The sequence below is a fragment of the Cricetulus griseus genome, chromosome 3 (genome assembly GCF_003668045.3).
Source record: "Cricetulus griseus strain 17A/GY chromosome 3, alternate assembly CriGri-PICRH-1.0, whole genome shotgun sequence".
Lineage (NCBI taxonomy): Eukaryota > Metazoa > Chordata > Mammalia > Rodentia > Cricetidae > Cricetulus > Cricetulus griseus.
This window is the reverse complement of record NC_048596.1, coordinates 116813018-116827196: the sequence shown is the minus strand read 5'-3', so window position 1 is coordinate 116827196 and position 14179 is coordinate 116813018. Positions and strand designations below refer to the sequence as shown.

The following is a 14179-nucleotide window of genomic DNA, read 5'->3' as shown; positions in this document are numbered from 1 at the left end:
CTAAAATACCACAGAGAGGAAATGCCTAAGGAAAAAGTAAGTAGCAAGCTTCCCCATCCCCTTCCCTTCCACCGCCCCACCCCCAGACAGGCCTCAAAATCAGAGATCCAAAGGGCAGTGATGGCACATGCCTTTGATCCCAGCACTAGGGAGGCACAGGCAGGTGGATGTCTGTGAGTTTGAGGCGAGCCTGATCTATGGAGCTTCAAGACAGCCAGGGCTATACAGAGAAACCCTGTCTTGAAAACAAACAAATAAACAAACAAATCAGAGATCTGCCTGCCTCTGCTTCTGGAATGCTGCTGGGATTAAAGTCAGAGTGCTGGGATTAAAGGCATGCACCACCACTGCCAGGCTGGAATAATGAATTTTTTAAAGTGTGACTGTACCCATAGAAGTTTGCACTAAAAGCCAAAGAGGGATAAGGATGTAGTTTGGTGGCACAGCACTTACCTCGAAGTAAATGCTAAATCCTAAATTCAATGCCCAGTATCTCCATAACATTAAAAAGGGTGGGACAGGAGGAACAGCTCAGCACTTAAGAACACTGGTTGCTCTTCTGGAGAACCTGGGTTCCATTCCTAACACCCACATGGCGGCTCACAACCATCTGTAACTCCAGTTCTAGGGGATCCAAAACCCCTATCTGACCTCATGGACACCAGGCACATGTATTACGTATACATACATGCAGGCAAACACTCATACACATAAAATAAAATAAATCTCATGCACCCACACACACATTAAATATATGTAAAGAATTTTCCTAATCTTTTTAAAAACAGGAAAAGTAACAATTTTCCTTTTCCCTCATCAAATACTATAGAGCAGTCAGTTTTATTTTCAAATCTATTCTCTTTTATTGTACCTCACACTGTCTGACACACAGTAGGCAGAAAGTAAAGGCTGGATGGATACATGGATGGACCAGAGAACCTGCTTGTCTACTGAACACAATAACAACAAGCTTTCCTTCTGCATTTAAAATATTATAATAAAGAAAAGCAGCAAGTGTCCCAAAAGAGTTGCCATGGAAACTAAATTAGCTATCAATCTGCCAGGTCCACAAAATTCAAACGATACCTTTGCTGGATCCTAAAGATCAGGACAACAGTGTGGGAAAGAATGGCAGCTGCCAGGTGGAAAGAGCTATAGCCAAAGGACATGTGTCACATATTTTCTTTCTAATATTTTACTGCTAGGATGGATATAGATGGCCAGGCATGGTTGCTCGTGTCTTTAATCCTGGCACTTGGGAGGTAGTGGCAGGTGGACCCCTGTGAATTCAGGGCTACAGAGTGAGTTCCAGCCAAGGCTATGTAGAGAGACCCTGTATCAAAAACCAACAGGGGAGAGAAGGAAGTGAGTATGACGACTCTGGCAAGCAGGTGCTGGCAACCCCAACTCTCAAGGGACCTTCTAACTCGGGTTCTTGTTAACAGGAACAACCTCACAACAGCTGAAGCCAGGAACAGCACAGGAGACCAAAAAAAGCATTCTTTTTCTTTGCTAGTATGATGTTGAATCATAGGGTGGACTGTGGATAAAAGTACAGTGGACTAATCTGCCCAGGTCAGAGACAGTTCCCATGGGCAGTTGGATCTTCCTCCTCTCTGAGGTTACTGGACTAACAGAAAATAAAAGACAGGACTTAGGTCACCCTCAATCTTTTCTTTGCTTTCCCTGGTCCAACAGTTATAAAACAGACCTGATTAATGCCTACGCTGACAAGTTTCCTGCAGAAACGGGGCGGGGGGGGGGGGTACTAGGCACAACACCCACAAACCAGAGGTAGAAAAGCCAGCTGTGACCTGGTGACAGGGTGAGCAGAGGCAGAGACTAGAGTAGGAAGAAAGGGCAATGCAGGTCCTGCTTCCAACCACCACACTCGGGCTCATCTTTGAACCAGCTATTCCGCTATGGTTTGTTTCTGTGACTAAAAATTGTTTCTGTGACTAAAATAAATCAGATTTGGGAAAAGCAGGGTTTTGTGTGTCTTAGTTTGCTTTCTATTGCTGTGATAAAACATAGCCAAATGCAACCTGGGAAGGAAAGGGTTTATTTCACCATCACTAAGAGAAGTCAGGACAAGAACTCAGAACAGGAACCTAGAAGCAGGAACTAGGGCGGAGGTCATGGAAGAGTGCTGCTTACTGGCTTGCTCTTCATTACTTACATAGCCAATTTTCTTATAGCACCCTAGGACCACCAGCCCAAGGTTGGCACCACCTACAGTGACCTGGGCCTACCCACATCAATCACCAAAAGGAAAATGCACCACAGGCTTGCCCACAGGCTAAGCAGGTAGGAGCATTTTCTCAACTGTGGTTCTCTTTTCCAAAACGACCATTACTTGTATCAAATTGACATAAAATTAGCCAGCACTCTTGTGTTAATCCAATGCTGAATATTAATTTTAAGTACAGTGCCTTCATAATATGATTGATTGATTGACTAACTAAACAGAATTTCTACAAAGCCCGGGCTCTAGACTGGCCTCAAACACAGGATCTTCCTGTCTTTGCCTCCAATGCACTGGAGCTGCAGGTGTATAGCACCACACCTTGCTACACTGTTGTAACTTTTATGTTAGCACTTTGGACTCTATTGCTAAGAAAACAACAAGCCTCTTTTCAGTCCTCTACAGCTCACATGAAATCTCTCTTGCCAATAAATTGGAGTCTTAAAGTCTGAGAACCCTAAGTGTGCATTTAGTGTAAGTCCCTTTGGATTTGTTCTTTGAGTTTTTTTGTTGTTGTTGTTTTGTTTTTGTTTTTTTGAGACAGGGTTTCTCTATGTAGCCCTGACTGTCCTGGAACTCTCTCTGTGTAGACCAGGCTGGCCTCAAACTCAGACAACCACCTGTCTCTGCCCCAAGTGCTGGGGTTAAAGATGTATGTCACCACTGCCTTGCTTTTGGTTTGGTTTTGAACATAGAATAAACTTTAAAGAAAATAATTTAACATCTTTTTCAAAATCGCATGACTATTGTGCATGTTATTATGTAGTTTCTGAAGACTTTTAAGTTACATAAAGTCTCCACCAAGGGCTTGGTCACCTTTTGGCATTTATAAGTGTCTCCAACCATTAATAATAATGCAAGAGTAGCTCTGTGCACAGTGCTAGAATTCATCCTGAGGAGGAGAGACCCTGAGACAGAACACACACTCAGAAGGTGCAAAGTCCAGGGTCTAGTCCCCAGAAAACAAAAAATAAAATAGGAATATGTACATTACACACACTAACGTTTTAAAAAGATTTTTTAAACACTGAAATGGGCAATGGTTGGTTTTTAAATAGTTTTATGTGTATGAGTGCTTTGCCTGCATGTATATATGAGCACCATGTGTGTGCCTGATGCCCACAGAGATCTGAAAAAGGCAGGGGATGGGTCCCCGGGAACTGGAGTTATGGATGGGTGTGAGCTGCCATGTGGGTGCAGGGTCCTCTGCCAGAGTAGCAAGTGCTCTTAACCACTGAGCCATTTCATTTCTCAGGCCCCCACATATAGAAACATTTACAAGTGTTTTTGATTGCCCAAGAAGCTGCTTTAAGGTTGTACCTTAATTGCACAATCACTCATTTACAAATTATGAATGACTTACCCAAAGACATGGCTACTAAGAGGCAAACTCTTAGATTGGAACTCTTCTTTCCCATGGTATCACTGTTGCTGTTGCTACACTCTCCCAAGACCCCAAAAGAACTGGGCACCACAGGGTGTTTAAACAGAACTGGGCACCACAGGGGTATCTAATCAGGGTGAAGTTTCAGAAATCCCGTGCAAGGGGGGGAAAAGAGGCTGGGAATTCTTCATGGCCTATCTCCTTAACACTGTTTCAGTTTAGCTTAATAGTAAACCCACCAATGATTCTCAACTCAGACACAAAACTCCCTTATAAAATACAGCAGTGAGGGCTGGCAAGATGGCTGTGTGGGTAAAGGCACTTTGCCACAAAACCTGACAACCTGAATTTGATCCCTAAGACTCTGGGGTGGCAAAGCCCCTCTGGGAAGCTGCCCACTGACCTCCACACACACATTTGTGGCACATGGTCCCCTCCCCCAAATAAATAATTAGATAAATGTAATTTTTTAATTTAAGCATTTTAATTTATCTTTATAAATGCATCTAAAAGTTAACACCTGTGGCTAGGGATATAGCCCATCAGTTGAGTGTTTGTGTAGCATGCTTGCAGCCCTAGCCTCAATCCCCAACATTGCAAAATATAGATAAATAAATGGAAAATAAATAAATGGCAAAAAATTAATCATTGCTTAAAAGATAATTCTTCAGCCAATAAAAATTTCTTCCTTACCCCAATGATGCCTCAAACAATGTTCCCAAAACATCTCTACCAAAGCATTAAGCGGGAGCCTGTACCACTGCCACAGGCAAATCACAAACATTCAAGGGAAACCATTTCATTTCTGGACACTGGTAGCCAGAAAGCTTTTGTGATGTCAACACCAGTTTTCTGCAGCAAGATGACACAGAAATGAGGGTATCATGTGAGTAGCACTGGCCCTGAACACAGAAAGACTGCCCTTAACAAGACAGCAAACCGTCTAACCAGTCCCCCTGCTCTTTGTCGTCACTGTGTAGCCAGTTTGGGCCTGAACCTGTGGTCCCGCTCAGTGGTCCTTCCTCAGCTGTCTCAGCTGCCTCAGTGCTAGGGTCAATGATGGTTTACAGAGAGACCCAGGCCTCGACAGTCTGAAATTTCTTCATTTGCTGACAGGGGAGAGTAACAAAACCTTCCAAATGGTGCTGTTGCTAAGAATTCAGTAAGATTACGAAAGGAGTCTAGCACAGTGCTTGGCTGATGATTCAAAGATATCGTGGTCTTTTCCTCCTATGAGTCACACGTTCTACACTTGATACTTCCGTTAAGTACAATGATTCCAGTTCCTTCAAGTATTCTCGTAAAAAAGAAAAATAATAATAATAATAGCATGTGCCTGTAGAATGTTCTGGGCGATGAAACAGTATATATAAGTGCTAAGACTATCGCCTGGCACAGAAAAGCCACTCAGAATGCCACCTGGCATTAGCAAGAGTGTGGGACAACACCATATGTGGGACCTGCTCTTCATGCCCTGTGACATCTCCCTCGCTCATCTCTGCCGTGGTCCAGCTGAACACTATCACCCTGACAATCTGATCTAGGGTCACAGGGGTCGGACCTCTGAACACGTCTATGAGGGAGTTTTGCAGCTGGGCTGAGGTGAGAAGACCTACCCTAACTGTGAACAGCAGCATTTCACAGGCTGCGCCCCAGGCTGACTAAAACAGAAAAAGCCAAATGAACACCAGCATTCACCGCCCTACTCACTGAGAATGCCATGTGACCCCAGACTCCTGTCACCATGATTCCCACCACGGTGGACTGCAACCTCAAACTGCACACTAATACCTTCTTCCTTCTAGGCATGGTGGCACACACCTGGAATCCACTGCAGTACTCAGGAGGAAGAGGGAGGAGGAGCTCTGTGAGTTCAAGGCCAGCCTTGTCTATATAGTAAGTGCCAGGCCAGCTAGGACTACAAATAAAACCTTAGCTTAAAAAAACAGAGCAAGCTGGGCGTTGGTGGCACACGCCTTTAGTCCCAGCACTTCGGAGGCAGAGGCAGGCAGATCTCTGTGAGTTCAAAACCAACCTGGTCGACAAGAACTAGTTCCAGGACAGCCTCCAAAGCCACAGAGAAACCCTGTCTCAAAAAACCAAAAAAGAAAAAAAAAAAAAAAGCAAAACAGAAAATAACTTTTTTTTTTTTGCATTCAGAGAATATCATACCAACTGATGATCTAAAAATACCCTACATGTGACCAGGATTCAGATACAGCTTGGTGATAAAATTGCTATTTCTATAGAAAGTGGAGTTCCCCCTCTCACAAAGGGTATAAACATTCACCATTTTCTCCTACTACTTACATGAAACTTAAATGCAAAATATTAGTCAAAGTTCTATCAGATCTGGAACTACTTCACAGCATATTAGATTAAAAGGCTTGTTGTCAATATAAACAAAAATTAAAAAAAAATCTCCTGTGGCAGCTATGAAACTAAATATATGCATTATCTCATGTGATCTTTGCATCAAATCCAATAAAGTTAGTAGTGTTGCCTTGCTTCACAGATGGAAAGTAACCCCAAGATCATTCACTCGTCAGCTTATGCTTGAACCTAGGTTGGCATGATCCAAAGCTCACACTATTCTTTCAAACCTTTCTTTTTTATGTGTATGGTGTTTGTCATGCACACTGTGTGCCTACAGTACCTATGGAGGCCCTAAGAAGGTGTCAGATCCTCAGGACTAGAGTTACTCACAGTGGGGAGCCACCATGCCAATGCTGGGATCAAACCCAAGTCCTCTGGGAGATCAACCAGTGCTCTTAACTGTTGAGGGTCTCTACAGCCCCAAAGTCCACACTCCTAATAATGACAATGTACTCCTTCCTTCAAAGACAGTAACAGATACCACCTATTGAACACTCATGAACCATCCCAAGCTCAGGAAGCTGGCCTTCCTCGGCAGCACAGTTCATGACCTCAGTAACAGGCTCTGCTCTAACCAAGCCCTAAAAGAAGAGTCTCGAGAGGACTAACCCTTGGAGTCTGCTGTTGACACAATTAGTAGGAAACCATGCACTTGTATAATTACATAATAATTTTAAAGAAACTCTTTATGGGGGAGGTGTGTTGAGACAGGGTCTTGCTATATAGTCCAAGCTAGTTTCAAACTCCCAATCCTCTCACCTCTGTCTCTTAAATACAGGGATTATAAATGATTGTCACTATGTCCAACACATGGAGCTAGTTTTTGGCCATACATTTTACAAATAATATGAATACCAAAGGTGACCTAGAGATTTAAGTATGTGTGAATGCACACATGTATATGTGTGTGTGCATATATATATACATATATATATACATATATATATGTATATATATGAAGAGTTATATAATATTAAAAGAGAAAAAGAACTTAAAAACGAGACTACACAGGCAGAAATCTGAGAGGAGAATATAAATACAACGCCTACATAGAAAGTATTTAGGGGGTGGTGAGATGGCTCAGGGGTATAGGTGTGATGACCAGAGTTCAATCCCCCAAACCCACTGGGTGGAGGAAGAGAACCAACTTCCCCCAGCTGTTTCCACATGAGCAGATGGTATGTGTATACTCTCACACACACAAGACAAATACGTGTAAAAAAAAAAATAGTTTTAAGTATTTAGCCAGATGCAATGATGCTGGCATGTAATCTCAGACACAGGGAAGCAAGAGGTTCCTAGGCACATGCCTATAAGCCTACACTCAGGAGGCTGAGGCAGGAATACCAGCTAGCCTGGGCTACATACCATGACCTTGTCTCTTTTTAAAAAACAAAACAAAACAAACAAACAAACAAAAAAACCACCAACAACAAAACATCCAACAAGACTAGACATGGTGCCCTATGCCTGTTTCCTCTATGAGTTCAAGGCTAGTCTGGTCCACATGGTGGACTCCAGACCAGCCAGACCCACATAGCTGAGACCAGGAAAAAAAATAAAAATCCAACAACAACAAAAATAAACTGAAGAGGTAAAACTGCAACATATAAGAGCCAATAACAATTTCCTGTATTTATACATATATATTTTAAACACTTAAAATACAATGACAAATATTTCCCTAGAAAAACAGGCTACAAACAGAAGCAAGCAACTCATAAAAGGAAAAATAGAAATAGCCAGTACTCACATGAAACTTTCAGTCTTACCAGTCATCCATGAAATGCAAATTAAAGTAACAATATCACCATCTGTCGGACTGCCAAATAGTAAAAATAATAACCTATTATTTGATTTGTGGGAAAATCCCACATTATCACACAGCTCCAGAAAAAAAGAAAAAAAAACAAAAAACTGGCACCATAAGTCATCTATAGCAACTTACAGAAACTTCTATAAAAGGAAAGAGAAAAGGCTTTATTTTTAAAAAGTGACTTGGTGACCTGTGGCATGGATGACTAAATAGGAGATGAAGCCATCAAACGAGATGGAGGGGGGAAGAACAGGACACATGACATGACATGACGCACGACATGGATGCAAAGTACATGCTTGGCCTGAAATGTCAAAGAGTCAGACGGAGAGTGACATCCTGCAGGCGCCTGGAAACACATGCCTGGGGAGGGAGGGGGCTCTCCTGGGGGAAAGAGTGCCTGGGACAGAACCGTCCACAGGTGAAGTCACTGTGGTAAGAGGAGCAATCAAGAGGAAATCAAGTGGTGGTCAGTAAAGAAGGAAAGCACTCCGAGCATCTGGATGCACTCACTACTTTCAAGTGCTACAAAAAGGGACAGCAAGAAGAAAGGGTGTGGCTAGGCAGAAAGGGGGTGGCAAAAACAAAAATGAAAAACTCAGTGGCCTCTGTAAAGGGATTCGCAAGCAGGAGTCAGCTTGCAATAACCATAAAAATCTGACAGCCAAGTAGAAAAATACCAGAAGTGGCATTGGCAAGGTGGCAAGGCAGCAAATATTTTCCAAGTTTAAGCAGACAAGAGTTTTCTAACCAGAGCCAAGATGCAAGTTTTCACTTAAAAAACATGGAAAACCATCACACAGGAGGCTGATCGCTCAGATTCTACAAAGAGAAATGTAAACCCAGGCCCAGGATAAGGACTTCCTCCTAATACAAAAGGCTGGGCTTTGCAGCCAGGAATTCAAAGGTCCACTCTTCACCTACTGTGGAGACTTCAGGATACCAAATCCTAAACCACAAGAGCAGCTTAATCCCAGCACTAACAAGGCAGAAGTAGGAGGATCTCTGTGAGTTCAAGGGCAGGCTGGTCTACACAGCAAGACCCAGTCCAGACAAGCTACATAATGAGACCCTGGGGGAGGAGAGAAAAGAGGGAGGGAAAAGGAGGGGAGGGGGAGAGACGAGGGAAAGGGGAACCACAGACAGAGTGAGTAAGTTCAACTGGCCATCCCTCAGCCCTGTGAGGTAGAACCCAGTTGCCTTCATTGAGATCGCCTTTTAATGAAGGCTGCCAGCCAGCCACCTTGACAGACACGACTGTAGTAAATGTCTAACTCACTGTCTCAACAAATCATTGTGTATGAGTTGATAAGACATGAACTAACAAAAAGAAAAGGGGGGGGGAGGATCCAAGTAAAGTTGGAGAAAGGGATGAGGACTAGTCCCAGATGGTGGTAAATCCAGGAAAAGGGGAGTGTTCATTTTTTTCTTATGAGGAAGATAATAGGTATGCCTACAAAAAAGAACAAAGATAGAGAACTTGAGAATTCAATAAAGAAAGCAAGATTGGGAAAGGACACGCTCTACTCCTTACTTGAGAAAAAAAGGAAGGAAATAAGAATGAGCAAGAATGACATGTTATCTAACAGACCCCCCGTGGACTTCCGTTTCCTGTCTGTAACACGGATTGGGACCAACATATAAGGTTGTGTGAAGATTAGAAGAGAGCATATACACTAAGAACTGGAGGCAACAAATGATGGTAGCTATATTGTTATTGTGTGTGTGTGTGAGAGAGAGAGAGAGAAGAGAGAGAGAGAGAGAGAGAGAGAGAGAGAGAGAGAGAGAGAGAGAGAGAGAAACAGCTCAATTCCCAGAAATAAATCTTACAGAGGCCAAATCCAATGATTACATAATACCTGTCTACCTGGTCCTACTGATAACATTTTTCAATTTTCAGCCCTACCCATTCTGCCACCAGCGAAACAAAGCTGTGACTATCCCAGAACACTACTGTGGTAAGGCTAAAACAAGCCCGGACCAAGAGCACATACAGAAAAGAATTGGGGTGGGAATCTGAATTAGGGGTCTGTAAAGAGGAAACCAGTTGAACAAGTTCTGCAGAGCACATGACTTCAGTGGTTTCCCAGCTCTGTGCAATACAGAAGGGGAACCGACCAATGCCGGAACTGACTGCTCCAACCGCTGAGATTCAGTTCCTCCAGGAGCAGAAACTGCCACCACACCCATCCTGCCCAGTGGAACCCCATGCCAGGATTGCCCTATGCTAAAAACCTCCCAAATACGGCCAGCTTGCCCTGCACTGGGGATTCCATTAAGCCACACCACCTAGGTGTGTGTATAAACGGCCTCAAAAAGTCAACAGTGTGAGGCAGGTGCAGCCCAGAGAAAAAGCAACAGCAAGTATAAGAAAGCATTGTGTATTGCAGGAGGAGGGCAGGCAGTCTTCCCGCTTCCCAGGGAAAGTGCAACTTGGGTATTGAAAGACTTTGGGGCTAAGGGGACTGGACAAGGGGTGTGATAGGAGAGAACACACCAGGCTGAAGGAGAGAGAGAGAAATAAAAGACAAACCCTTTGGGGATTTGAAACAGGAATGAAGGGATAAGATTTGGTTTAAAGCTGGGTGTGGTGACAAACACCTGTAATCCCAGCACTGGAAGACAGAGATCAGAGATCAGGAATCCAAGGTCACCCTCATGAACGGGGCCAGATGGCCTCAAAAAAAAAAAAAAAAGAAGAACGAGACAGAGAAAAACATACGGGGAGGGGGACAACTTTGATTTTAAAAGATGTTTCTGAGCATATTTCTGAGCATGGATAAAGAGAAGGGCCAGTGAGAGAAGGTATGAAATGAAAGAAAATACTGCAGTAATGGGGACCACACACACACACACACACACACACACACACACACACACCATACACACACACACCAACACACACCACACACCATACACACACACACACACACACACACACACACACCATACACACACACACACCATACACACACACACACACACACACACACACACACACACACACACACACACACACACACCATACACACACACAAACACACACACACACACTAAAAACTTGTTTCCAGGTTAAACCAGCAAAACAAGAAATTTTGATACCATCTGTTTTAAAAGGAATTTCTGAGTTCAAATTAAACCAATTTGGGGGAAAAAAAAAACAGGAATAAGTTAGAAACAGAAGAAAATGTTTTCCCCCTTAAGTAATATCTTTAACTTCTGTGTTTTTTTATACCTAATACAGACCTATCCCTGAGCAATTCATTTTATTAAGAGTTGAATTGGAGGCCTGGTGGTGGTGGCGGCACAGCCTTTAAGGAGGCAGAAGCAGGCAGACCTCTGTGAGTTCGAGGCTGCTGGTGTACAGAGCGAGTTCCAAGACAGCCAGGGCTGTTGTTACTCAGAGAAACACTGTCTGGAAAACAAAACAACAAAAAAGAGTTGAATTGGGAAGGGTGTCTAATCCTACTTCAATAGGCCCTCTGTCTGACTGGGTGATAAAAACCAGACTTTGGAAATGGGTGGCAGAACCAAATTCACTAAATACTACTTACAAGTGAATTTTCTGTCATTTAAATTAGAGTCTACAAATACCTTTTCATTAAATTTATTTATGTATTTATTTGTGTGCCACGGCACCTAGCAGAGGTCAGAGGACTTCATGCAGGGGTGGGTTGTTCCAGGGACTAAACTCATGCTGTCAGGCTTAGGGGCAAGCACCTTTACCCACTGAGTCATCTTTCAGAATGTTTAATATTAAATAATATTTTTAAAAAAATCAGAGCCGGGCAGTGGTGGCGCACGCCTTTAATCCCAGTACTCGGGAGGCAGAGGCAGGCAAATCTCTGTGAGTTCGAGGACAGCCAGTTAAACAGATAAGCCCTGTCTTGAAAACAAAACAAACTGAATTAAGCCTAGACAACAGCTACTTCTCAGCAGCTTAGCCTAGCGATTGCTGTGACCCACTCTGAGGTGTAAGCCAGGGGCTCAGTAGTAAGACACTTGCCTTGGCATGTGTGAAATCTTAACTCAACAGAAGAGACAGGATAAATAGAAAGTACAAGACAGGTTCTTCCTCCTTTATGAGAGCAATCCTCTCTAGAGCCCTGGGAAGTCAGGTCACTATAGTAATTACATCAAAAATATAAATTTTCCAATCTATGACTTGGTAACAACAAATTAAAGCGTGGTTAACTATGGGTATTACTAAAGACACAGCTCCTCCCGCTAAGGTTCATAACATCTTTCGGGGAGGAAGGGGTGTGAAAAGCTGTAGCAAAGCTCCGAGAGGAGGAGCCCTCTGCTCAGCTCTCCCTTAGTGTGTCCAAAAACTTCCAGAGTTCATGTTCTTAGAAAGGAAGCACATTTTTCACACACAGTTCAAAATCCAGAATCTGGGGGGAAAAAATCTTGACTTGGGGGTCATTGCTGATCTTAGCAAGAAATACCAATGAGGGAGAGGAAGGGCCAGCAGCTGCACCCTCGGAACATGGCATGGAGAGCACACGGAGGAGCTCTTCACTGACAAGCAAGGACAGTCATCAGATGGAGTGTCAGGACTACGGAGGTGCACAGTAAATGGCTTCTGGTGTCTGTGTGCTTAGAGAGGAGTGTGTTATAGTTAGGAAAATAACACTGGTGATGGCCCTAAAGACAAGGAAGGACAGCAGGACAGGAGGTCAAGATAGTGCAGTAAACGAAATGGGATCTGCTGGGGTGCAACACATTTTGAGGACTTTTCAGGAGCAAACCAATGTCATGTAGGGAACTAGAGATGCCTGCCAACACTTCCTAATGAGCCTCATCCATCCATCCCTGTCAATTCCAACAAAGACTGGAAGTCACCTTTCCCCATGATCAGAAATCACAACCTAAACTTCTAATACCATGTGTCTCTTTATCTCTTCACCCACTGAAACCAGTCATTATGCACATAAAGGCACTCTTGTTTGTGTCTGGTCAAAGTGCTCTAGCTGCTGGAAGATCTCTCGGTTGCTCTTGCCTAAGGAACATACGACCCATGGACTCAATTCTAAACAAACAAGAAATTAACAAAACCGAGAAAATTACAGCAACTTCATGACACCATACCACTAGCCCACCACAGCGTTGGCCTACATGCCATACTCTGAAATGAGTCATGATTCTGAATACCTACTTAATGAGGGGCACTGTGGTCAGGGGTGCCCCTGAGTATCAAAAAGTAATTGAGGGCACCAGGAATATGGACCTCATGTTTCCCTTCACTCCCTCACAATTTCAGCCTTTCTTGCAAAACCCAACCAACAAATGACTTCCCCCACACCTAAACTTTTACACAGTAACTGTTTGCATCATTCCCTTAGCCACCATATGTTGCCTTGTGACATTCAGACTTTTCATTCTTTCATGTTGGGTAACTTTTCAATGCTTATGTCTTGTCTGTCCAATGGAGGCCTCTTTAAAAAATTTGACTTTTTTTAATTATGTGTGTGTAGTTCTATACACCTAAGTGCAGGTACAGAGGAGACCAAGGGGCCACAGAGTCCCCAGAGCTGCAGCTGGAGTTTCACACACATGGGTGGCTGGGAATGGAGCTGGAAGGGCTGCCAGCACTCTTAACTGCTGAGCCTTCTTTCCAGGCCCTGTATGGAAGCCTCCTAATGGCAGGCCTGGTTTATCGTTTTCAAACCCTCCCTAGTACTACAACCAAACTTTGCTGAACAATGGAAGACTTTGAAAATGCTTTTCATTTGTTTTAAAGTAATTAAAGCTCTTTTTTTTCCTCAACCCCTTTCCACATCAGAGAAAAATGGGCAGTAGAATATTATCAAGCCATTCAAAACAAAGTTTAATAAAACAGGAAATGAAAATAAAACTTATCTTTAAATAACTTCAGAAACGGGCTAGAGAGATGGCTCAGCTGTCAGCACTGGCGGCTCTTCCAAAGGTCCTGAGTTCAAGTCCCAGCACCTACATGGTGGCTCACAACTGTCTCTAAGAGGATGCCCTATTCTGGTGTGCAGACAGATAAAGCATGCACATGCATAAGATAGGTAAATAAATAAATCTTTAAGTAGCTTCAGAATAGGTTAGAGCAGAGTAAAAGCCTGAAAATCTACAATGTGGTTTTTCCAAAGTGGCTCCAACAACTTCAAGTGTGTGCACTTGGAAAGGGTGCCCATGAACGTGCTTGTACATGCACGTTAAGACCCAGTCAACCTCACAAGTCATTCTTCAGGTGCTGTCCATCTTGTGTTTTTCTTTTATTTATTTATTATTATTGTATGTCCGTGTATTCCAGATCACACTGCACATGTGAGGTGGAAGTCAGGGTGGATTGTCTCCTTCCACCTTTACAATGATTCCAGGGGTCAAA

The 14179-nt window shown here is 43.3% G+C and overlaps 1 protein-coding gene across 3 annotated transcripts in view; it reads right to left on the bottom strand.

The window, feature by feature from the left end:
- The window catches only part of Iqgap1 (IQ motif containing GTPase activating protein 1), a 98549-nt gene that overhangs the window by 65169 nt on the left and 19201 nt on the right, over positions 1 to 14179 (bottom strand). The window contains exon 1 of one of the 3 annotated variants that reach the window (XM_027408266.2): positions 7759 to 7941. The exons of 1 other annotated variant lie outside the window; for it this stretch is intronic. In XM_027408266.2, coding sequence (XP_027264067.1) covers positions 7759 to 7784 — 26 coding nt within the window. In that variant the 5' untranslated portion in view covers positions 7785 to 7941. Of the gene's footprint in view, positions 1 to 7758; positions 7942 to 14179 lie in introns of those variants that run through there. One more of the 3 variants, XM_027408267.2, reaches the window with a different exon arrangement.